The 25764-nt window shown below is 47.5% G+C and overlaps 1 protein-coding gene across 22 annotated transcripts in view; it reads right to left on the bottom strand.

Moving 5' to 3' along the window:
• The window catches only part of DNAH17 (dynein axonemal heavy chain 17), a 105246-nt gene that overhangs the window by 41108 nt on the left and 38374 nt on the right, over window positions 1–25764 (bottom strand). For 17 of the 22 annotated variants that reach the window (XR_005588469.1, XM_039501536.1, XM_039501550.1 and 14 more), the window contains 13 exons: window positions 25133–25290; window positions 24673–24811; window positions 23876–24103; window positions 21184–21321; window positions 20162–20306; window positions 19691–19818; window positions 19408–19556; window positions 18970–19252; window positions 9848–10021; window positions 7485–7692; window positions 7221–7386; window positions 6113–6215; window positions 5676–5823 (listed from right to left, as the gene is read on the bottom strand). Coding sequence is in view for 21 of the 22 variants with exons in the window: in XM_039501536.1 (XP_039357470.1) it covers window positions 5676–5823; window positions 6113–6215; window positions 7221–7386; window positions 7485–7692; window positions 9848–10021; window positions 18970–19252; window positions 19408–19556; window positions 19691–19818; window positions 20162–20306; window positions 21184–21321; window positions 23876–24103; window positions 24673–24811; window positions 25133–25290 (2167 nt within the window). In the remaining variant the exon portion in view is untranslated. Of the gene's footprint in view, window positions 1–5457; window positions 5495–5675; window positions 5824–6112; window positions 6216–7220; window positions 7387–7484; window positions 7693–9847; window positions 10022–18969; window positions 19253–19407; window positions 19557–19690; window positions 19819–20161; window positions 20739–21183; window positions 21322–23875; window positions 24104–24672; window positions 24812–25132; window positions 25291–25764 lie in introns of those variants that run through there. The other 5 variants (XM_039501537.1, XM_039501552.1, XM_039501553.1 and 2 more) reach the window with 5 other exon arrangements.

The following is a 25764-nucleotide window of genomic DNA, read 5'->3' as shown; positions in this document are numbered from 1 at the left end:
CCTGGTAAAAATGTCAGTTAAGGCCTGGCACACAGTGTTAGCCCTGGTGTTGCCTAGAGCTACTGCTTCCGGCCATCTGGTAGCAAAGTCCACAAAAGTCAGTATGTACTGCTTTCCTCTGGGGGTCTTTTTTGGGAAAGGACCCATAATATCCACAGCTACTCGCTGAAATGGGACCTCAATTATGGGAAGTGGCTGGAGAGGGGCCTTGACCTGGTCTTGAGGTTTCCCTACCTTTTGGCATACCTCACAAGACCGGACATACTTGGCAATGTCCTTGCCCATCCTCCCAGTCGAAGGACCTTCCCAACCTGTCTTTGCTTCGGTTCACCCCAGCATGGCCACTGGGATGATCATGGGCTGCTTAAGAGCTTTTCCCGGTACTTCGTCGGAACTAGCAACCGTTTTTGAGGATGCCAGCCCTCCTGGTGTCCACCATAAAGACTTTCCTTGTATAAAAGTCCTTGGTCCACCACAAACCGGGATCGGTTAGTGGAGCTGAGAGGCGGTGGGTTGCTGCGCGCCGCCCATGCTTTCTTGAGGCTGTCATCGGCTTCCTGCTCTGCTTGGAACTGTTCCCTTGAGGCGGGAGACACCAGTTCCTGTGGAAGCGATGTAGGTGATGAGGTTGTTTCCGTTGACTGTGAACCGCGCCCCGCTGGTGCACAAAGTGTCATTTCAGGCCCGCTGAGCCTCTTGGGTAGGGTTGTCTGCTGCTTCTGCCAGTTTTGGCCCGCTGTCGCCCCGGCGGTGGAGTTGTAAGCGCTGGCGTCGGTGCTGGCGCTGGTACTGCCGCTGGTTGCTCTTCCAGTTCCGGTTCTGGGACTGGATGTAGTATAGCTGCTGTAGGTGTTGTCATGGGATCCGGTTCCACCACCTCTGTCTGGGTCCCTGTTAACACAGACGGGGTCTTGGTGGATGGCTCAGGGACAGGGATGGCTGCAGCAGCTCGTCTGGCTTGGCTGCGTGTAACCACTCCCTCTGTTTCTGGCGGCTCAACGTGATGGGCTAAGTGGTTGCCCAGAATCATGGGGACAGAATAATTGTCATAGACAGCAAAAGTCCACGTCCCTGACCAGCCCTTGTACTGGACAGGTAACTGCGCGGAAGGTAATGTCACAGGTTTTGACATGAAGGGTCGAACAGTCACTGTGCTTTTCGGGTTGATGAATTTGGGGTCCACGAAGGTTCGTGGATAGCTGACATATGTGCTGCAGTGTCTCTCCATGCGATAACTTCCTTTCCGTCCACTCTCAAAGTTTCCTAAAGCATACGGGTATTTGAGATATATCTAATTCCGGGTTTCCTTGGTGTGCAGGTGCAAGGAGTTGGACCCGGTTCAGGTTCTTCGGGCATTTGGCTTTGATATGCCCCAGTTCATTGCATCCAAAACATCGCCCACTTGATGGGTCACTGGGTTGTGTTGGTTTACTGGAAACTGGTGAGGTAGAAGAAGAAGTAGGGTGTGACTGTGCTTGGGTTGTAGGTGTGGGCTTGATTGGCCCTCGATGGTAAGGTTTAGTCTCGGTGGCTACCTTGTGTGATTCGCTCCCTTTGGCCGTAGCTTTCGTGTTGTCTACCGATGCCATCCATCTGGCTCCAATCTCCCCTGCCTCAGTGAGAGATTTTGGTTTACCATCTTGTATGTAGCGACTAATGTTCTCCGGAACACCATCCAAGAACTGCTCCATCATCATCAGGAGGGTTAGCTCGTCCATGGTTTGAACATTGGCTCCTGCTAACCAGGAAGAAAAATGCTTTTCAATGTAGGAGGCGTGTTTTGGAAATGACTCCTCCGGTGTCCATTTCTGGTTTCTGAAACGCTGACGGGCGTGATCAGGGGTGATGCCCATTCTGAGTCTGGCCTTGGTTAGGAATAGTTGAAAGTCGTTCATTTGGCCCAGAGGCATTTCAGCTGCCACCAGGGATAATTGTCCGCTGAGCTGTGACCTCAGCTCCAGCATGTATTGATCTTTAGGAAGATGGTATCCAATACAGGCCCTCTCAAAGTTTTCTAAAAAGGCCTCAACATCATCCCCTGCCCTGTAGGCGGGAAATTTTCTCCGAGAAGGTTGATCAGTAGGTTGAAGAGGGATTGGATTGGGTGGAGTTTGCTGTTTAGCTTTTTCTAATTCCAAAGCCTGTGTCTGGATTCGTAGCTCTAACTCTTTGGTTGCCCGGTCAGCCTCTTTGGCTGCCATTGCCCGCCTGTGTTCTGCCTCTTTGGCTTTCTGGTTAGCTTCTAGTTTTTCCATCTCTCTCTGATGGGCAGCTTCCTCCTTCTCTTTTTGTGCCTGTAGGATTTTTAAATTTACTTGAGCAATTTCCAGTTCGGTCTTTGAGTCAGTCATGTCTGTGCCTTCAGGTGCTGGCCACACCCTCTGCAGTCAGTGAACTGTTTGTGTTGCTTGACAGTCCCTACCCCTGCCTATGATAACTTGAGTAAAGAAAGAGAAATCAATCCTTTGTATAGCAAATTGTGGTTTGTGTAATGTTACTGGTTTGTACTGAGAAAGAGGGAAAGAGTAAAAAAAAATTCTCTGTCCCACTCTGCTCTGAGTAGCTGTACTCAGCAGCCCAGCTGAAAGGCTGCTGCTAACAATACCCTGAGAAAAATCTGGTCTATTTCCTCAGAGATCTGTGTTCTCAACACAGGAGAAAAAAACCTGGCTGGAGGGTTTATCTCTCCCCAAACCAGTTTTTCATGTTGGATGGGAATGTACTTTTTTGAGCAATTAACCCCACCTCAGGAATCCTGAGTGATATCTCCTCTCACAATGGACGAAAACAGCACTCCACAGGGGCTTTGTAACAGAAAGCCCTGGAAGAAACTGAAAATCTTCTAACCCTGAACCTGCTTCAAAACCACCTTTTCCTCAAGCTGCCTGTCCAAGCAACAAGAAAGAAAAGAGCTCCCTTCAGCGTAGCCCAGCTGAAAAAACTCCTTCGAACAATGGGTTCGAACTCCGCTGCCACCATGTCATGGGTCTACCCTCACTTGAAGCTGGGGGGTTTCAAAGTGAGGACCAGCATGTCTTCCCCCACCCCAAAATCCTTAGGGTAGGTCTCCTTCAGGCTGCCACCACTCGGTCGATTACGTGGGCCGAGACCCCCCTATATGCCCCCTCCCACTCCCCGTTCCACAGACGTTCCCGGGGGAAATACAGATCCACTCAGCGGAGGGAAACCTCCCCTCTCTCTCCTAGCCACTGGAAAGAGATACATGATTCAACTTTAGGAATCAAACCCAGTAGTAACCCTCTCCGACCTCCCTTCTCTGCCCGGAGATAAGCCTGTCTCACCACCGAGAGAGTGTCTTCGCCCCTCCCCCTATCCACAGTGGAAGGGATTTAATCAAGTCTTTATAGAAAGAATTTATTAAAAGAAAAACAAGAAAATACAGAATCTCTATGAGCCCAAGCTGGACACTCATAGGGTATAACCTTGCTAAGTTCTGGAGAGAATCCTCTCTCTTTCTCAGTACAACAACACAGCAGAATAAGAATAATCAATAACAAACACACAGAATTGCAAGCATAGGATTATTAGGTGAGGACACACGTATCTTTCTAATACTCACTATCTTGACTAGAAGAACTTAGTTCAGAAAGGTGGAAACTTGTAGACTTGATTAAAACATCTGGACTCTTGTAACTCCAGACGGCTAAAGACAAAGACCCCCCCAAACAGAGGGAAAAGTTCCCTCCTAGGAGTTTCAAATTCTCTTCCCTGATTGGTCCTCAGGTCAGGTGCCCACCAGGTATTATACTTTAACCCTTTACTAACTATTCATGACACCATCCATGGGAGCAAAGCAGTACTCCCCACTGCACAGGGCTCTGCAGTGCCCAGGACTGCCCCCCCCCATCCCAGCCATGGGAGCAAAGCAGCACTCCCCACTGCACAGGGCTCTGCAGTGCCCAGGACTGCCCCCCCCATCCCAGCCATGGGAGCAAAGCAGCACTCCCCACTGCACAGGGCTCTGCAGTGCCCAGGACTGCCCCCCCCCCATCCCAGCCATGGGAGCAAAGCAGCACTCCCCACTGCACAGGGCTCTGCAGTGCCCAGGACTGCCCCCCCATCCCATCCATGGGAGCAAAGCAGCACTCCCCACTGCACAGGGCTTTGCAGTGCCCAGGACTGCCCCCCCATCCCAGCCATGGGAGCAAAGCAGCACTCCCCACTGCACAGGGCTCTGCAGTGCCCAGGACTGCCCCCCTGTCATGAATAGTTAGTAAAGGGTTAAAGTATAATACCTGGTGGGCACCTGACCTGAGGACCAATCAGGGAAGAGAATTTGAAACTCCTAGGAGGGAACTTTTCCCTCTGTTTGGGGGGGTCTTTGTCTTTAGCCGTCTGGAGTTACAAGAGTCCAGATGTTTTAATCAAGTCTACAAGTTTCCACCTTTCTGAACTAAGTTCTTCTAGTCAAGATAGTGAGTATTAGAAAGATACGTGTGTCCTCACCTAATAATCCTATGCTTGCAATTCTGTGTGTTTGTTATTGATTATTCTTATTCTGCTGTGTTGTTGTACTGAGAAAGAGAGAGGATTCTCTCCAGAACTTAGCAAGGTTATACCCTATGAGTGTCCAGCTTGGGCTCATAGAGATTCTGTATTTTCTTGTTTTTCTTTTAATAAATTCTTTCTATAAAGACTTGATTAAATCCCTTCCACTGTGGATAGGGGGAGGGGCGAAGACACTCTCTCGGTGGTGAGACAGGCTTATCTCCGGGCAGAGAAGGGAGGGGGGAGAGGGTTCCTCCTGGGTTTGATTCAAACAGTTGAATCAGGTATCTCTTTCCAGTGGCTAGGAGAGAGAGAGGGGGGGAGGTTTCCCTCCGATGAGTGGATCTGTATTTCCCCAGGGAACGTCTCTGGAAAGGGGAGTGGGAGGGGGAATATAGGGGTGTCTCGGCCCACGTAATCGACCGAGTGGTGGCAGCCTGAAGGAGACCTACCCTAAGGATTTTGGGGTGGGGGAAGACATGCTGGTCCTCACTTTGAAACCCCCCAGCTTCAAGTGAGGGTAGACCCATGACACCCCCCATCCCATCCATGGGAGCAAAGCAGCACTCCCCACTGCACAGGGCTCTGCAGTGCCCAGGACTGCCCCCCCATCCCAGCCATGGGAGCAAAGCAGCACTCCCCACTGCACTGACTCTGAGGAAGCGGCGCACGGTCCCCTCTCCAATGCCCAGTGCAGTTCTCTGCTGCCCCCGCCCGCCCCCAAGGCACTGGTGTCAAGGAGCACATGCAGTAGAGAGCTGCAGTACAGGTGGGGGGAACAATGCTGCTGCAGTCTGAACACACATTCTCTCTCTAAACATTTCATGTGGGATTTTCAAAAGTGCTCAGCATTGACCTAACTGTGCTTCCTTTAAATCACTGGAAAAACTTCCATTGGCTTTCGTGGGAACAGAGGTGGGGCGATACCTAGTGCTTTGAGTCGCTCACCCTTCCACCCGTACGGAGGCATAATCAATATCCTGTAGTTTCAAAGTGCTGCACAGGACTTTTCAGGTAGGTGGTTATTTGCCCTCTCTTTCCGACACAGTGTGCAGTTTACAAACACTGGTACAACAGGTACGATAGATACTGGTGAAAAAACGAAGATAGACATCTGCCCTATATAATGCTGCCTTTCTAAACATTAACGTGCTATTGCTGCTTACCCAGCACTCCTGCAATTAGTGGTGACAGGATCTTCTGAGTGGGGACCGGAATGTTACGGATTGCCATGTGCTGTGCAAGGATGGTGCTGTAAATGGTCACAAGTGCTTCTTGGCCAGGAAAACTCACAGCAAACACACAAAAGTGTCGCTAAAACAAAGCAATTGAAAACCAAACCTGTCAGGAGAGGGTGTGACTTCCATCAGCACCCCCATGTTTCCACCTTGCCTGGAAATGAACCCACCACAGCAAGTGAGATGGTGGCTGTCAGACACAGACACCACAAACTAGACACTCCAGCCTTCTACTAGTGTCAAAGGCCCCATACAAGGGGAGAGGAGGTAAAATCTACAAAGCGCCAAACTGCTGGCGAAGTGGGCGGCTACCTCTGAGACTGAAGCTAACAAAAGCCCAACCCAATCGTTTCTCCATTGCATACCTGAAGTCTGGAGTCAATCGTAAAGGATCCAGAGGTTGGATTCATGCAGGCTACATACTGACAGTTGTGAATGTCTTTTAATGTCAGCTTGTTTCTGTCATACCTAGACAGCAAGTGAAGGAGAAGGATGTGTACATGTCTTTATTCTCTGAAGACTAAAGGACCTGTCCCTCCTGTAGTATGAACCTGGCCCCAAACAACTTTCACACACACTGATCCCTCCCAGACGCCTTTACAGAGAAGATCCAGGGGAGATGATCATCTGCCCACAGTTTCCTCTCTTGGCAGAGCATAACATCTATTGCACAGGAAAAGACATTTTTTGCTGTCCAGAAAATAGTTACAACTCAGGGCAGGTCTACGCTTAAAACACTGCAGCGGCAGAGCTGCACTGCTGCAGCACTTTAGTGAAGTCACTAATATGCCAATGGAAGAGTGTCTTCCGTCAGCATAGTTAATCCACTTTGCGAGAGGCGGGAGCTGTGTCGATGGGAGAAGCTGTCCCATCAACGTAGTGCTGTCTACACCAGGGCTTAGGTCGATACAATGGCATCCCTCCAGGGTTGGATTTTTCACATCCCTGAGCAATGGAGTTATACCGATATACATTTATAGTGTAGATCTGGCCTAAGAGTAAAAGCAGGAAAGGCCAGTGAGATGGACCCGCTGCTCCAATGCCACTGGGCAGCACTTCTAGCGGGGCTCACTATTGGCAATTCTAGACTATCCTGGTCTCTAGAGATCTCATGATCCAGAACTGCTATGTTATGGATCATTCTCTTTGTGTACTTCAATTGTGCTGACCTAAGACTCAGAAGCCCCAGTTCTAATTCCTTGCTCTGCCACAGACTGCCTGTGTGACCTTAGCCAACTCTCTCAGTCTCTCTGTGCCCCCGTTCCCATCTGTACAATGGGGCTAATAGCACTGCCCTGCCATACCTTGTGGGTATAAATACACCAAAGTTTATCGGGCACGCAGATACTCTGGTGATGGGCCAGATACACCCCTTAGACAGACACACAGACCCCATCACCACAGTAGCATAATCTGAGCAAGAGTAATTCAACACATGGATGAAACAACTGAAGAGTTTAGCTCCACAATTACCAGTGCCCATGGTCTATGTGCTGCCTGATCAGTGTATGAGGAGCTACTGTGCCATATTTGTCCACTTCAGGCATATTCATATCATCTATGAAGTAAATAAGCTTCTTTGTGCCTGGAGGACCAAAGTTTCTCCCGGATTTCTTCTCCAAGGGCTTCTCGAGAATAGCTGCAGAACAACAGCAACACCAATCCAATCACTTGTGCAGTCATCGCTTCCCAGTAAGATGAGCCTGTTTTCAGGCTGTTTCTGGCTAAGCACCTTACCCTGCAGCATGGCCGAGGTCGTGTAGAAGTTAAAGGGAACAGCCTGCAAGAGGTAGTCCTCAGTGTTCAGAGACTGCAGTTTGTCCACCATCATGACCGACTTCCCCGTGCCTGCATTCCCCACTAACATCACAGGCCACTTCTTTGCCACTAGCAAATCCATAAAATAGCGAATTCGGATGGTTTCTGTCGTATGGACTACGGAAGCCTGTTGACAAGTCATCAATGAAATAAATTATTTTAATCAAGTTTCACCAAACTGGGTTTGATGATAGATTGTATCTTAAAGTGAGACATGGAAATGCTTGCGTGTGAACATCTCCGGAGCTCGATTATTCTAAAGGTTCTGCAGTTACAATCGGGGCTTGCCATTACAGAACTGGGCAGGCTTCAAATAAGGTTTCTGAAAAACCCAACCCTTGTCTTCACAGCTTTGCAGTCAGTCAATGCACTGATGGGCTTTCCCCCTTTACTTGGGTTTTCAACATGTACAAAGCCAGAGTACAGCTTGTGAAAACGTGCACAAGAACCAGGAGCATCTTCTAACACGGCACATCGTATCCAGGTGATAAACCAGCCTGTTAATTACAGCAACTATTTCCTTAGAATCTAAGACAGCCATTGGCATTGGAGCATTGAAGGCTTCATCTTGCAGTAAGTAGCCCAGGAGACGTCAGTAGAACACCTCACACAAGTATGGGCTGTCAGATCAGGCCCTAGATTACTGAGGCCTATGTAAACCCAGAACAAGCAGCAAATGCTCCCAGAAATAGGCCAACTTTGCTCCGGTCTCACAGCAAACCATTGCAGAGGAGCACTTTCCCAGAGCTGCTTCCTTCCCAGCAGAAGCAGATTTCCAAGACAAAACTGCTGACTGCAAGTCACCATGAATACTGTGCAATGCATGCTCATAAAACGTTACCTTACCCACAAATACTGACTCTCCAGGAAACCCAGAAGTCAGCACTTAATAGTTGCAATGCTTGTGCCAGTGATTTTCTTACCCATGCCAAATACAGCCTCAGTATTTCTGATAAAATGTGTAGTCTTTTGGACCTCGTTATGCTCCCATTGCATGGCAACCGGACAAGCATTATACTCAGCTCCTTGTTCCAGTGCTCATACAGTGCTGGGCAGGGTTGCTGTGCTTGGGATGTATTTGGGCTGTGCACTGTAGACTTTTCACTGACCCTAAGTGCAAGCTGCAGCGTGCAACTCAGAGACAGCAAAGGCTGGTTTGTGTGTACAGGCAGGGCGGCTCTAGAAAATAGGCTGCCCCAGGCAGCGCGGTGTGCTGCGCCGCCCTTCCTCGGTCCCGCGGTGGGTCCCCTCTTCCCGCGGCTCCGGTTGAGCTCCCGCGGCAGGTCCACCGGAGCCCCGGGACGAGCGGACCTGCCGCAGGCATGACTGCGGGAGCTCCACCGGACGGTTCGCGGGTCCGGCGGCTCCGCTTGAGCTGCCGCAGTCATGCCTGCGGGAGGTCCAGCCGAGCCGCGGGACGAGCGCCCCCTCCGCAGTCATGCCTGCGGCAGGTCCGGTCATCCCGGGGCTCCGGTGGACCTCCCGCAGGCATGACTGCGGCAGGTCCACCGGCCCAGCCTGCCGCCCCCTAGATTCGGCCGCCCTAGGCACCAGCTTGGTTTGCTGGTGCCTAGAGCCGCCCCTGTGTACAGGGTAAGGTTACTTAGCTGGTGCCTGGAGTCAGAATCGGGAAGCTCCACTCCAGCGATTTGCATTGTTAATTAACTCTTTCTTTAAGCCCAGTGCAGCATGCTTTGCCCCTATTTGCCCTCATGTCCTGAGGGTTAATAGTCTGCAGCCAATATGTACTCGGGAGATGCTCAAGTCTCCCTCCTGTCTGGGCATCCATAATTCCCATATGTTCCCTCCCGGTTTTCTGCCCCATGTCTGGAAACAGGTGTTTAAAGACAGGATTGAGAGCACAAAACACATCACAGTGAGGGACACCTGAGATGTGTATGAAATAAACAATAGCCATAGGACTTGCCCAGTGTAATCAGAGTATGGGCCTTTCTGTGGACCAGATTCTTTAGGGAAACCAGCCCGCTCCCACAATTCACCTAGCCAACACTGTCCATAGGGAAACAACATTTTCCAGGCACTGTACATTACCATCTTGCATCCTAAATATCAGACCGAATTACCTACATCACTGGCTTACCTTGCAGAGCCAGAGGTTTAGTGATGGAAATAAAATAATCCATGTGTAGCCATGCTGTTCTGGTACCTGCAAGATCTTGCACAGTTTATCAAGACGCCCTTTACTCCAGTGTGGAGGGGTGCAATACATTAGCAAGTAAAGTACAAAGAAAGAATCAAGGAAGATCATTTGGGGGAATTACCTGTAAGGGAACGTCTGGGTCCAGCTCAAATGTTGGCACTTTATCATTCCAAAGCATGAATTTCTTACTTTCTGGATCTATATAATAGTCAAAAATAGTCCCTTGAGATGGAAACTTGATGGTTTTAAATTCATTCACCCACCATTTACTGAACTCTACACGATAGTCCACCAGCTGAGGAGGAGAAAAACAAGCTCATTAAACAGTTTCTGTTGCCTTTGTGGAACATGTTCAGTTAGTCATGCTCGCCCAAGGCTCTGCAGCACAGGCTGTTTGGAGCCGAGATGGATTCTGCATGCTTAGGTGGCATTGAAATACCTTTGTGGAGTGCTTTAGAGTAAAGCACAGAAGTCTAGCATGCCTGCCCCTGCAGGAGCCAGACACAAACATCTTTACTCAGCCAAAGCCAGGGTAAAGTAATCTCCCCACAGCCAATTCCAAAGAGGAAGATGAAAAACACTGTCTCCCTCTCAGCTCCAGCTCCTGCCTCAGTCCCCTGCTCTCCGAGTGTGTCCTCGTGCTGCATAGTAAGAGAGGGAATTAAATCATTTTCTCCAGCTGGCAGAATCCTGCTCCCCGGCCAATTCTGGCTCTCAGGCTGGGCAACTATTTTACAAGATTAGTTTTCAGAGTATGACCACACTTAACTTCTCCCCCTCCTGCAGTATAGCATCTTGGGCCCTTCATAACAGGATCATGCAATATATAATGTACAGAACAAGTTCATTACAAGATTGTTATACAGAGGACAGGGATCAACTGTTTGCCATGTCCACCCAGTATAGAACAAGGACTCAACATAGTTGCAGCAAGGACGATTCAGGTTAGATATTAGGAAACACTTTCTAACTCTAAGGGTAGTTAAGGTCTGGAACAGGCTCCCAAGGGAGGCTGTGGAATCGCCCTCACTGAAGGTTTTTAAGAACAGGCTGGACAGGGATGGTCTAGATTGACTTGGTCCTGCCTCAGGGAGAGGGGCTGGACTAGATGACCTCCTGAGGTCCCTTCCAGCTGGACATTTCTGTAGTTCCCTCTGTGTATTTGCCAAAGAGCATGTCACAGTTCCCAAAGACTCCCTTGGATTTGGGCTTAGACATTAAAACATGCACATTTATATTTACTGACACTTTCTATGTTCACCCCTAGATCTCAAAGTGCTTTACAGACAAGTGTAAATATGATTATCCCCATTGCATTCACAGGGATTATTACTTGCCCAAGGTCATGCAGCAAGCAAAGGGGAGATTCTGGGATAGAATCCAGGTCTTCTGACACCTAGCTCTGTGCTCAGCCCTCTGGCCCAGAGCCAGCCTGCTATTGGTGTTTCTGTTGTGGGGAGGGTCCTCCGGCCCCTTTCAGCTCCAGCCCAGCCCAAGCTGCCACCTCTGCTACACACAGCAGTCTCTGTGCAGTCTTTGGATGAAGATGGTTACACAGGGGAAGCCTGAGAGAACAGATGTGAGCTGTGTGCTCAGAGGATCTCCCTCCCATGGGAATTCCCAGGAAGTACCCTTTTCAGGAGAGACCTAAGCACTTTCTATTACATTATTTTCTGATCAAATTCTCAATTTTTGCATTAACAAAATGTGGGGAAAACACCAAGAATGTTGCTACTTGAGCTCCTTCTAGAAAGTCTGTGAGTCTGATTTAGCAGCAGCTAAGCCACTGGCTGTGTTACCCTTTTGAGCAGCTATGGCCCTGAATCCACAAACACATAGACATACACTTAAGTTTAACCACTGACTTCAGTGAGAACATGCCTGGGCTTAAAATTACGTATGTGCATGTGATGGGTTCAGTCACAGAGACCCCTTGGGGCTGTCACATGATGTGCTGAAATTACCTCTGAGCCCGTTTTCCCTGATGGCTTGAGACTCCAGAACCCTGCCTTGTTGAGCCAGACACGCCAGTCTGCTGCAACACAGACCCAGGTCTGAACCACGCCCCCAAAGCTACGTGCTTTAACTGAAAACTACTCCGCTGGTATTTCTGTCTCCAGCACCCAGACACCCAGCTCCCAATGGGATCCAAACCCCAAATAAATCCATTTTACTCTGTATAAAGGTTATACAGGGTAAACTCATAAATTGTTCGTCCTCTGTAACACTGATAGAGAGCGATGCACAGCTGTTTGCCCCCCAGATATTAATCACTTACTCTGGGTTAATGAGTAAACAAAAGTGATTTTATTAAGTATAAAAAGTAGGATTTAAGTGGTTTCAAGTAATAACAGAACAAAGCAAGTTACCAAGCAAAATAAAACAAAACACGCAAGTCTAAGCCTAATACATTTAAGAAACTGAATACAGGTAAATCTCATCCTCGGAGATGTTCCAATAAGCTTCTTTCACAGAGGAGACTCCTTCCTAGTCTGGGCCCAATCCTTTCCCCTGGTGCAGTCTTTGTTAGTTCCAGCGCAGGTGGTCACTTGGGGATTTCTCATGACTGGCAGCCCCCTTTTTCTGTTTGACCCCCTTTTATATCTTTGGCACAAGGCGGGAATCCTCTGTCTCTCTCTGAGTCCCCACCCCTCCTTCTAAATGGAAAAGCACCAGGTTTAAGATGGATTCCAATATCATGTGACATGTTCACATGTCCTGTGAGATTTCATTACTCACTGGCTGGCACCCACATATACAGGAAGGCTTACAAGTAATCAGAGCCATTTACAACCAAGTGTCCTAGTTAATGGAAGCCATCAAGATTCCAAACCAACATTAATGGCCCACACTTTGCATAACTGATGATTGTTCAAAACGTCCACAGAAACACAGTCATTTATGTTATATAGTCCTTAAGATGTGCTGGCTTCTTCTTGTCAGGTAACAGGGACTTTCCACCTCTGCAGCACAGGGGTTGAGTCATTCACTTGCATGGAGAACATAGGGGACTTAGGGCTTGGCTACATTTGTGAGTTACAGCACAATAAAGGAGCCCTGGGTGTACTAGCTCACTCCCCGTCTACACTGGCAAGGCACGTAGAGCGCTCTGACTCTGCAGCTAGAGCGCTGCTAGTACTCCACCTCGGCAAGAGGAATAACGTTTGCTGTGCCTTGGCTACAACGCACGGGTGTCAGTGTGAATGAGGTGTCAGGTTCCTGCGCTCTGATCAGCCTCTGGAAATGTCCCATAACCCCTTAAGTCAAGTGGCCACTCTTGTCATTGTTTTGAACTCCTGTAGGAATGCGGAAATGCCCTTTCAAAGCTCTATTTCTGACAGCTGGCATGCAAGCCGCTACTGTGGAATGCTGTGTGTGAGAGAGAGAGAGATAGAGAGAGAAGGGTGGGGGGGAGCGGGAGGTCTGCTGCTGTCTGAACTTACAAGTCAGCATGCTGACATGCTCTCAGCCCCCCAAAAACCCACTCTCTTCCCCCCCACACACACAACACGCTCCCTGTCACACTCCACCCCGCCCCCATTTGAAAAGCATGTTGCAGCCACTTGCATGCTGGGATAGCTGCCCATAATGCACCACTCCCAATGCTGCTGCAAGTGCCGCAAATGTGGCCACGCCAATGCGCAAGCAGCTGTCAGTGTGGACAGACTGCCACGCTTTCCCTACTGCGCTCTCCGAAAGCGGGTTTAACTCACAGTGCTCTACATCTGCAAGTGTAGCCAGACCCTCAGTCTCTGTAAGGCCGTCAGCAGCAGCATCTTGCAGAACGGGAACATATTGAGTGCCACAAAGTGGTTTCATATGAGATGCATTTCATGTGATTTTATGGGATCCTCTCTCAGTAGCGATCATCACGCCTTTGACCATTGTAACCTCAAATGGCTCAGGATAAAAGGGTGTAGAGTTTGTTGTGAAGCTGGAAGTTTATGACAAGAACTACGTCTCTCACATTGAAACATATGGTCCTAGCCTGTCTGCGGTGGTTGGCATATTTTTACATGATGAGCTTCATTTCATTGTCATGCTGATGCAGAGATTCATCATCTGCCCTTATCTCAACTTGTGGCAATTTTGTTCTTAGCGGTTTGCCGAACAGGACAGTTGCTGTTGCTGTGCCAGGACAACAGTGGGGCATGGTTTGATAACTACGGAGGAAACGAATAACTCCTGTGCATGTCTAATCTGTCTGCTGCAGCAATTCACAGCGCTTTCTTGAGTGTTCACATAAACCTCTCCACGTCTCCATTGGCTTGTGGCCGTTTTGGAGTAAGTTTACGATATCTGAAATGGGTGAATTGCGAGCCTTGAAAAGGAGGACCATTGTCAGCTTTAATAAAGATGGGTATTCCACAGGCTGACAAAAATCTTGGCAGAAGTAGTACTGACCCTCTCAACTTGTGGGTAACGAGAACAGTCACCTATAACAACCAGCAAATGTTTTCTATTAGGGAAATCACAAAAATCCCCGCTAATTTTAATCCAAGGGGATGCGGGCAGGGGAGATCCAGGAGGAGTGTGATTTTGAAGAACTGTTGCTTGGCATAGTCTGCAGGATGTATGTTTCAGTAAGGCTATCAATCCCAAAGAACTTGACTTTTTCTCTGACCAGGGATTTTGTTTCTACCAGTCCACGGTGACCTTTGTGAGCCAAACTAAACATGTGCTCCCACCACAAACATGGAAGAGGAAGTCTTCTATCTCAGAGTAGGTGAGCACCACCTGTGATGGTAAACTCACCTGTAACGTGGGCAAACAATTATAGAACAGCTTGTGTTGCAGGAATCAAATGTCGGAGGCTACACAGAAGTTCTTTCCATTGACCACTTTAAACAGCTTTGATGACCATTTGGAGACTCATGTCAGATTCTCCGGAGGTTTTTAACAAGAGAACTTAGGGAATTGTGTGTGAGAGGACAACATTTACATGCACTGCTGCTTTCTCTGGAATGTTACAATTGCTAGCTGTGTGCCTGGAGAGCCAGTCAGCAGGGTTATCCTTTCCAGGAGGATAGATAACTATGTAGTCATCTACTGCTCAGTGGGAGCTGGTGGGCAAAAAGAGGGATTGTTGAACATAAGTTCAAGAGATTCACGATTATTCTGAATTGTGAAATGACATTTGTAAGTGTATAAATGAAAATGGGATTGTCCCCATTCTACAGCAAGAGCTTCTCTTTCCATCTGAGAGTATTGTTGTTTAGTGGACAAAAGAGCCTTCCTGGCATAAGCAGTAGTGTAAGTTTGATCACATTGGTCAAGCTGTGTGAGGACTGTTCCTAATCCAACAGGGCTGGCATCTAATAACAGTTCACTTCTCTTACCAGAATCAAAATATGACATGACTACATCACTGGTAAGGGATTTCTTTAGTTCCTCAAATATATGTTGATGTTCACCTGACTAAACCCATATTTAATCTTTCCTGGTAAGATCTTTCAGAAGTTGTGTAATGGTAGCTAAACTTGGAATGAATCTGCCACAGTAATTTGCAAGCCCTAGTAGGCTACAAACTTCACTGGAGTTTGTGGGCATGGTGGCATTCTGTATGTCCTTCACTTTCTTAGGATCTGCTGAAGACCCATCTTTGGAGAATGTGTATCCAAAAAATTCTAATGTGGGTTTATTGTACTCATATTTGTCTGGGTTTACTGTGAGATTCTGTTCCTGCAGTCATTCAAAACCAGCTGCTAGTCAAGTGTTGTGCTTTTCAGATTGGTGCCAAATACTAATGTGTCATCACTCACATTAAGAGCTCCAGGGATTCCAACTAGTACCTCACATATGGTGTTTTGAAATATTTCTGAGGCTGAAGAATGCCACAACTGTGTTGTTTATAGTGGAGTAGACCCACATGTGTCATGGAGGTTGTTATGCATCTTGACTCTAGGTGGAGCTCAAGTTGATGGTATCCTACTGTGAGGTCAAGCTGGGAGAAAAAACTTTGCTTCATTTAGATCTGCACTATTGTCATACACAGTGGGGGTGACGTGTCACTCACACTTGATAGCCGCATAAATGCATATCCACGCAAATATGGATTTTGTTTGGTTTGGTTTCTGGGCCATTACTATAGGGGAAACCCATGGTATGGGGCCTTCCACTCATTCAGTGATGTCAAGCTCTTCTAAGTGTGCTAGTTCTTTTTCCACCAGCTTTCTGACATGGAAAGGAATGTGTCTGTGTGGTACTGCTATGGACTGAACCATGTCATCAAAGTGCCATTTTAGTTACTCTCTCTTCAACTTTCCTATTCTTATGAACATATTCTCAAGACTGGACAAGTTGATTTAGCCTGTTAGGCTGTACCCTTTGGATGGCATAATTAATTAGTGTATCTGTGATATTAGGACACCAAGTACATTGCACTGGTAACAGACCAGTCCTTAAATACAAAATGAGCTGACACTACACAACACATTGTCAGTGGGGCTAGATTTCCATAGGTGTATACCGTACTTTTTCTGCCGTCAGTTGTATGAGCGGTTTCTGTGGCATGCCATCATACGTATGTTGATCCATCACATTCACTGATGTGCCAGTGTCAATTAAAACGTCAGTCTCATATCCTCGTATGATGATGTGGCATTGTGGCTCAACTCTGTGTTCAGAAGACTTGGTTCTCTCCGGGAATACTGTGAAAACGTAAGCACGGTCATTTTCTGAGGTGTCAGCTTGGAGTGCATTCATTCAATTTTTGTTGTAAATTTGTCTTGACTTGTGGGAGAATAGGAGAGCTACAGACTTAGTTTTGTTTTCCATGTGTATGACAGAGGACCCCTTTTGCTGAGCAATCACCTTGGTGTGGGTATGAGCCTCCACATTTGTAGCATTTTACACTTGTCATCTTTGTGACTGGGCCCTGCATTTTCTGGGGTTGGTTACCATCTTGAGCATGCCACACGCAATACCTGACTGAGTTCTTAGTGTGCAGTCCATGTGCTGTCTCTGGGCTTGGTGCCAGGTGTCATTGCTCTAGTTGTTGAGCATGTGTTTCTGACAACTTCTTTACTCAAGCAGTGTCCAGTAATCTAACAAGTCATTTGTGGGGGTGTCTTGGAGAGTTTGTCTTCTCAGCTTATCCGACAAACATCCTTGTATCATTTGGCCTCGTATCTTGTGACCCACCTTTGTGAACTCACATGAACTAGCAAGGTGACGTAGGTTGGCATGATACCCATACATGCTTTCCCCTTCTCACTGATGTGCTTGACAGAAGGCATATTGATCATAGTTAATGTTTTTATGTGGTTTAAAGAACCTCATAAGTGCTGGTTTTGCTTTCTTATTCCTTGCTGCCCCCAATGTCAGGCAATGTTTTAAAAATATGGTACATCTCACTTCCAGAAAAGTGTAGGATCATAGCTTTTTTTGTGGTAGAGTCAGCTTCCTTCATCATAACAAACAGCTTTTTTAACCTTTCAAGCCAAAGTTTTCATCTGTGTCTCAAATTGGAATGAGATTCATGGACAGGAAACTCAGGACAGTTCGGATTTTTTTTTCTTTAAGTGGAGACTGCAGTCTAGCAAAGCGTACTGTGTAGCTGTGAGAGATGAGGTAGATCCTGGTGTCACAGAGTCCCCAGGCGATGCTCTGGAACTGCTCCCTACAAAGCCAGTCAGGACTCTGGTGAAGTCTCCTCTCTATGAGCAGACTGTCTTCAGGGCAAGAAGCTCACACGGCTTCACCTTCCTGGGTCTGACCTTGGAGCATTCAGCATATGCCCCTCCGTGCCCACAGTGAGTCCACCCTGGCAGGGTCCTGGGGAAGCCAGAGGGTCCTGCACCCCCACTTCACAGTCAGATGTGATTCTTAACCAGCCAGTAAAACAGAGGTTTATTAGATGACAGGAACACGGTCTAACACAGAGCTTGTATGTACAGAGAACGGGACCCCTCAGCTGCGTCCCTTCTGGGGCCCAGCGAGCCAAACAACCCCGTCTGCCCTCACTTCCCATTCCCAGCCAGCTCCAAACTGAAACCCCCTCCAGCCCCTCCTTTCTGGCCTTTGTCTCTTTCCCGAGCCAGGAGGTCACCTGATCTCTTTGTTCACCTTTAGCCATCCCCTTGCAGGAGGGAAGGGCCCCGGCCATTTGTTGCCAGGAGACAGAGTGTCAGCCATTTATGCATGCTGGAGACTTAAGAAATGCATAGGGGAAACTGAGGCACCCACACAGTATTCAGAGGAAACATTAAGACCTGGCGAACATTAAGACTTCGTCACACCTGGATAGATTTCTTGTCACAGAACCTTGGTCAGCAGTGTTTTGTGAAGACTGTTCTGTGTGTTCTGTTTTTTTAAAACATCAGACAAACATGTTCAGGCTCTCTGATGCAGTCTGGCGGATACGGCACGTGGGGTCTGATGGAGCTAGGCACATTCGCTGCAGTGATGATTACAGCATGCAAGGAGAGGTCTCTGCCAGTACAATAGGGAGATTATTGTTCTTATGGGCAGCTCATCTCTTCTTTTCTTATGTTGTGGGGTTGTTTGTTTGTTTTCTGGTTCTTGTTGATCCTTGTGGCCAGTGCTGTATCCTCGCTGATTAGGAGCTTCTGGGATGAATCTCTCAGACACCGTTTAAAGTGAGAGTCCCCAGGCTACTGGGTCCATCCTGCAGCACACACGCACCCCACTCTTTGTAGCTAAGGGAACTCCCATCAGTCAGAACCAAAGCCTGGAAAGGACTCATGTGACCTAGCTGCTGTACTTGCTACGCTAAAAGACTGGCACAGATCTCAGAATGGATTCCCCATAAACACTATGGCAGCCAACGCTGCTCTTGTGTTCAGAATGTAGGAACTGCCAGACTGGATCAGAGCCATGGTCCATCTAGGCCAGTGTCCTGTCAGTCTTTAATAGTGGCTAGAACCAGATGCTTCAGCAGAAGATGAAAGAACCCCCATTTCACTGCAACTATGAACTAAATTCCCTTTTGCTCTTTTTGTTTTCTGTGACTCAAATCAAAAATCATTTAAAAGACAAACCGCTTTTTTTTAATCAGTCACAAAGCCCAGAAATCTTGTTTGATTTCCTCAACATTTTCTACGGTAGGCTTAGCCTAAGCATAAGATATTTCAGAACTAAATAAACTAAAAAAAGACAGGAGATTGAGTGGCATTAACTCTGGGGTCAACATTTCAGCCTGTTCAAGCAAAGAGATCTAAAAATAAATTTTTTTGTTACCATCCAAGTTGAACTGGCCTTATATTACAAGCTGTCACTAACCTGGTCTTGAAACATTGCTCCTCCAAATGCCCAGAAACACGCAAAAACAAAGTACAGTTCGTATAGCTCTTTTGAGGAGTCTGGAGGCGTGTTAGTTGGAGTCAGGAGACATTCCAGCAGATACAGTATGGTTTGTATGACAGTAATTTCAGGGACTGGGGTAATCTTCTTGAACCCAAACCTCAGTTTATCTAGACATGTAGGCAGGTATTTATCAAACAGAATCATTAAGTTGGCTTTTTCAGACTGTACATTTCGCTTCTCAATCCAGCTGCTCACCACACTACAAAATAATGGACATATTTCACATTTCAACATATGACAATAAGTAAATATAACAGTACTAAGCCTTTTCCTGCTGTGCTATGGAAAACCATCCTGCACTTTGAAATGCACGGCCTTCACACTTCAAAGCGGGGAATGTGAACCAGAACTCACGGGTTCCAGCCCAGATCTGCAGGGTTGATATAGAGAATTCCGGCCCTGGATACTGTTGCTGGCGTTGCTGTCCTCAGGTGGCTGATCTCAAAGAGAAGTCTCATGGTGGGATTTAGTGGGATTCGCTCATTGCTCGCTAAGGTGAGCACCTAAGAGGAAGGCAACCAGACAGAAAAAAACACTTCGTTCCACAGGAGCAGAAACACACACGAGCTGGTTAATTTAAAACACTCCTCAAGTGAAGTTCTCTGATTTTTAACTCCAGCAGCATCTCAGCACTGACCTTATTATCATCCATGACAGTATTCAGAGATTCAATCCACATGGGATCTATATCTCCATCGAGAATGATCCATTTGGGACCAAGGTGAGTGATGTTCGCCAGGTCTCGCATCGTTGTAGAAAACAGACCTGCCCAACACAAACAGTGTCTTTGCTTGGTTTTTCTTTCTAGTACTTGGTTTCTTCATTTAAGATAAATTGTTCAGGAGGAGGTGGTCAAGAAGCAGCCACAATATTTCCTCAATAAACCTGCCAGTCTTGCTAAAAAATTCCCCTTCTAATTCTAGGGAGAAGCCAAAGAAAAGATCTTCCCATTTCTACAGTCATTTTTAAAAGGTTTAGGTATTGTTATGAATGAACTGCTTGCTGAGGTTTTTTAAATGCCACCATTTTCATTGAGTATAATTTACAGTAAATGCACCTACTTAAACACTATTAGAGTGCATTGATTGGAAGACGGTCAATTTCTTACCATCTTTCCATTCTCTAGTAGCTGGATGAATAACTCCAAATAGCTCATCACAGGTTACAGCTTTAGGGTCAAGGTCCACAGCAACAGGCCTTTTTTTCAAGGTTTGGTAAGTCTTATTCAGGGATTTCAGTACCTGCAAGGAAAGCTGGACATGCTCATACAGGACTGCGGTTCTCTAAAGAAGGCATCTACATCCTTTTACATGGTCTCTCGGGATCAAGCAATGAAAGCCACAGGTAGTCTTCCCCCTTATCTGATAGGCTGCCTTTGACCCTATGTCACAAATGGAGGCTCTGGAACCACTGACGATGTCTGGGCTCCTCCGAATGGCTGAAAGCCAGTGAACAGCTGCTGAACAAGATGATGGACGTTTCCTTCAGAGCAGGCAATCTCCCACCCTAGAGCACACTGCTCTCTCTTCACTCTGAAATGAACTGGCTCTCCGAAGTGAAAGTGCCAGCTCCACTCTTTTCATGAAGAACTGAAATGCAGCCTTCTTGAATGATCAGCAATCTCCCCTTGCTGATACTCCTCCACTCTTAGCCTCCTCTGCTAACAGGCTGGGCACCTACTGTCCTCTCTACAGGCCTCATTCCAAACCCAGTGAAATCAGTGGAAAGACTCCGATTGACGTAGTGGGTTTGGATCCCCAGGTGCCAGGGGAGGAACATGAATTTCCTGCCCATGCGTAATGCACTGGCCACGTGGTTGTGGATCGTGGCTCCCACTACTTCTACCAGCAGCACAGACCTGGTGCCCCCAGGGAAGGAGGAGGCTGTGCAGAAGTGGCACTTCCTTTACCATTACACTTTGCTTTTGGAAATGTCATAATTAGGCTTGCCCAGAGTTCCAAGGTTTTGCCTGCTCCTGGTCAGCATTAGACATCTGAGGTGGGAGGAGTGAGGAAACTAGGAAGTGTATTTTAATCGGAGAAGGGCTCACTCACTCCTAGAGTTTGGAAAAAGCTGCTGCAAGAAATCTCTGTCCATTTAGTCTGCCCCCCTCTCCCCGCTGCTCCGTACCTGGGACTTTCCACTGCCTGCGTTGCCAATGACAAACACCGAGTGTCTCACTTGGAGCAGCTCCTCAAGCTGCACCACTTTCAGCACAAAACTCTCTTCTGCTTGCAGCTTGAGCTCAAGGATGGACTGCTTAATAATCTGTGAAGTTCAGAAAAGATATGAGAGCTTGTCCTGTGCCACTGCACAGAACACAGAGTCACTATACAGATTGCAGCTACTACGTCCTTGGGAAGAACCATCAAGAGACTCCAGCTGGTTGGAGCGGCTGCAGAAACAGCCAAAGCAGGGACCATGGGACACCCAGAGAAGTTTCAACAGGGCTTTCTCTGCCCTGTGCTGATTGGCAGTTTGCGTCAATTCTCCCACTTCCCGAATTGTGAGCTCAGCTGTGGAAAAAGCGAGTCAATGTTCATAGAGTGTCACAGTAACTGATAACACCACACACTGGTGGGAAAAGGGAGACAGAGAGACTGAGCTAATCCAAACCAAAAGGCCTCCTGCAATAACTCAAGGATTGTGTTAAGAGCATGCCTGGTGAACAAGAGAAGGGTGTGATTGGAAATCAGTGAACCAAAATTGGTGTGTTGGAGATTCAGCATAATGGAAGGACTCGTCGCTCCCTTTTGGGGGAGTCTTTGGGGGACAAGCTGGCCACCACAATATAGACTGAAAGAGGGGAAGGAATTACCTTCCCTGCCATGGCTGCCACCCCCAACCGTCTTCTGGGATCCAGCATGACACCATTTTGTCTGTTGTCCTAATTCTGAGAGATGTCCTGACTAGCCTGGGCCAAGAGAGGGACCCAGATACCCTCACCCCTCCCACTGGCTCTGGCTGAATCCTAAACACCATCTGGGATATGAGACTTTGTCCTGCCCCCACCCCAGCCACTGCTCCCCGCTTTCCCTTCCTCACTTTATTTCTTCCCTTCTCTATCCCTCTCCTTTTGCCTTCTGCTTAGCTGGCCAAGACTATATTTTGAAACACTTTTGTCAGCCTGTGACCAGAAAGAGGCAGCTAAAGGCAATGCCCTACCTAGCTCAATGTTGGTTCAAGTTTGCTAAGTGTGTCAGAGTGGCTGATAAGAGCATGTGCCATCCATGTGTTTTTCCAGCAGTGAGGCTGCAAGTGGGAATCAACACCAGAGACAGATGCTGCATTTTCTCCCTTATTGTTCATTACTGTCCCCTCTTGTGTGTGTTTGTCTCGTTTTATCTTCTAGGAAATGGGGTCAGACTTCAGCAACAACAGCAAGAACAGCAGCTCCAGCTCATTGCAGCTAACTTCCCCTCTTCCCGAAAAAGGACGGTTATTGCCATCTCAGAGGCTGTCAAACAAGGGGAGAGGGTTCTTTCTAAGACTCTCTATAGCTAGAGGGAGAGGGAATAAGGGGTGTTGTTAAAATGAAAGCCTGAGTTAATACTTGACATTTCAAACAACACCCACCCCTTCTTTTCTGTATCTAAAATAAAAGGCTATAAGTGTTCAGTGGTGCTGAGCAGGCCGTGGTCTGTGCACCAAACCCTGTTTAATGCTGGACAGTGAGAGCCTCAGGTGAACACTTTTGACTCTTTGGGCCCATTGATTCCATCTAAATTAATACAGGAGGCCCCACTCTTGGTTGGCTCTTAGGCACTACCCATTACTCCACTAGGGCCAGCCAGGAAGCCGTACTGCACAAGGGTCTGAGCTCCGGTTTTGAGACCGCCCCTGAGCTCCAGGACGGTAGGGTGAAGGAGCACCGCACAGGTCAGACACACCACACGTCGTTCTGAGATTAGCCCTTCTGTCTGGCCCGCAGCAAAGAACTTGAAAGAGTCACTTCAAGCTCTTCTTGGCCAGGATCACCATGACACAAAGCCTTTGAGGGTGGTGAGGTGCAAGTTAAAGGGGGGATATCACAGGGTGACACTGGCCCTTTGAGAGAGAGCAAGGCCTGTGACTCACCAGCTCACTGCAGTTGGGTTTAAAAGAAGGCACCTGGGCCATATAAATGTGGGAGAGCCTGGACACGGGCCAGTGAGAGCTGCCTGGGGGGGGGGGGCGGGAGAGAGAGGATCTGCAGCCCCTCCCTGGGAAGATGGAGGAACTGTCTAGGACCCAGCACAGGGGCTAGTTTGCTGACTATCCTGGTCTAGAGAGCAAGTGCCGTAAGGCTGAAAATGGCAGAGGGCTAGGAAGCTGGTGGAGGGGCTAGCCTGCTGGCCTTTCTGAGCCAGAAAGGGCTGACGGCTGAGAGCAGCAGAGGGAGATGCCTCGAGAGCTGAAGCTGGAGGCCCAGAGAGGGCTGAAGGCTGGGAGTGAGGCATGGGGAGAGACACTGGGGCTGGACTGGCGAGCTAGACATGGTGAGATACACCGGGCGGGACGTGGTGGGTTGCATATACTGTTTGGACTGTGCTGGGGAATTCTGGATTATGCTTGTGGGACTTTTGTTATGATTTATGTGCATGAGACGTGTGTAATAAATTAACCCTGTAAGGACTGTATATCATTGGAAAGCCTTTGAAGGCTATTTCTGGGGACTCTGAAGGGGAAACAGAGGCAGACAGGTTTGTTGTACCGCAACCTGCTGCAGGAGGACATGCCAGGCAGGTGTTGCCCTCTGAGGAAAAAATAGGAGACCCAAGAGCCACCTCCCACAAATAATCTGACTACCAAAGGTCAGCAAGGCCCGTGTCTGTGCATTCACCTTTTCAAAGTTCAGATCCCGTTTTCTAGGTACGTCCAGCGCTGGGAAAAGGTCTCCAATTAGTCCCATGAACACTGGCAAGTCATCCGTCACAATCTTGGGGATGTTGAAGTCTCGTAAAGCTCTCATTAGGACTTGATCCTCCGGACGGCCAGGGTCGCTTCTCTTCAAGGAACCTGCTACCACCAGCACAGACTTAATAGCTCTCAAGCCCCAGTCATAATGATCCTGGCAGACAGTGAGAAAAGCCTTACATTGCATTCGGGTGAAATAAAATGGTTTTAAATAAATTAAAAAAAGAACCAGAAAAACCACAACACCCTCCCAAAAAACCCAAACTCCAGAAAGTCTCCACAGCACCCAGAAGAAATGCCATTAAGTGTGTGTATTTGCAGGGGAAACTCCGTTCAACAAAGGAGTGAACGAAACCCTAGTAACCTTTGGCTGGGTAGTGTGTTTTCCTTCCCTGGAAGCAGATTTCCATTAGCTTTCAAGTCAATTGACATGAACAATGTGAGGATGGAATCCTCTATATAGGCTTTATTCTACTAGTAAGCACTGTGCTGCATCTTTTCATTTTCCTGCTGACCTTCGTCCATGCCACAGGCAGGCTGAGTCTGTCAGAAGTCACATCAGTGTCTGAGTGGAATTTTCCAGCAATGTAGCTTAAAATGGTTGGAAAAATACAGGCCAAGTTGCTACTAATAACTTGTGATTTTTTTAAAATATATCTATGTCCGATTTTAAAATAGATAAACTCTTCCTGCTCAAGGAACCAGGGACTAATATTAAATTACCTGCTTAGAAAGTAGCTCTTTGCATAGTGTATAGAGAGTAATAAACTTTCTAGCAAGAAGTCTGGCATCAAGAAAACCTTCTGCAACAAGCATGATTTCACAGATAAGCTCAAAATCTGGGACAACCATAGCACAGGGTCTAAAAGAAACAAGATGCACAAAGTTCCATGTCAAATTTGGAGAAAATTAGCCTTTGCACATGTACATTCTCTGCGTCCCCTTCTCTGACATACATATGCACAGAGCTGAGCTATAAGATGATGGAATTTTGTGCGTTTGGATTTTCAGTATAGAGCCTTCATTATGTTATATCCATTATGCGTTTGCGCACACACAGTCTCTCTCACTCTAATAAAAGTTAAAGAGCCCTTGGTACAGCACTGTGGTAAATCAGAGTGTATAATCAGCACACTGTCAATTAACAACCAGGTTCTGATGATAGTCATCCACACACAAATACCTGAATAAAGCCTTTAGATTTTCAGGCAATTCAGTCCGGCCTGCATAGCCGGGGTTCATTGTAATGAATAGTCCAACTGTTGGTATAAGAGCTATTATCTCTCCAAGGAAATTAAATGTTTTCTTTTTGGCACGAATTGCATCTTGCACACATTTTACCTACACAAGTAAGAGGAAGATTCAGTATCAACAATGTAGTGAATTACAGTTTGTATCTTAATTAACCAAGCAGCACTGCCCTGTGCACTCTAAAAACCCTTTAAGTACGAACAGGAGGGCTTATTGGGTGCATGCAGGCTGGATGCAGGGACCCTTACTCTGAGCTAGACTGTGATTTCCGGTACTCACATTCGCTAGGAATTACTCCCGAGTAGTCCCACTGACTTCAGTAGGTCTATTTGGGTGAGTAACTGCTCCTTATTCTGAGGGTGGGACTCAGAATCTGGCCCTCCCTGTGTGGTCCCATTGATTTCATGTAGCAAGGTGCTACTCAGCCTGAGTCAGGGGAGGGAACCGATCTCTCAGGGAGCACATTGACTTTCATGATAAACATTCATGATAAAGAGATCGCACTATAGTACTTGTATCAGGTGAATTGAAAAATACTATTTCTTTTGTTTTTTACAGTGCAAA

The sequence above is a fragment of the Mauremys reevesii genome, linkage group 15 (genome assembly GCF_016161935.1).
Source record: "Mauremys reevesii isolate NIE-2019 linkage group 15, ASM1616193v1, whole genome shotgun sequence".
Classification (NCBI taxonomy): Eukaryota; Metazoa; Chordata; order Testudines; family Geoemydidae; genus Mauremys; species Mauremys reevesii.
This window is presented reverse-complemented; position numbering and strand designations above follow the sequence as displayed.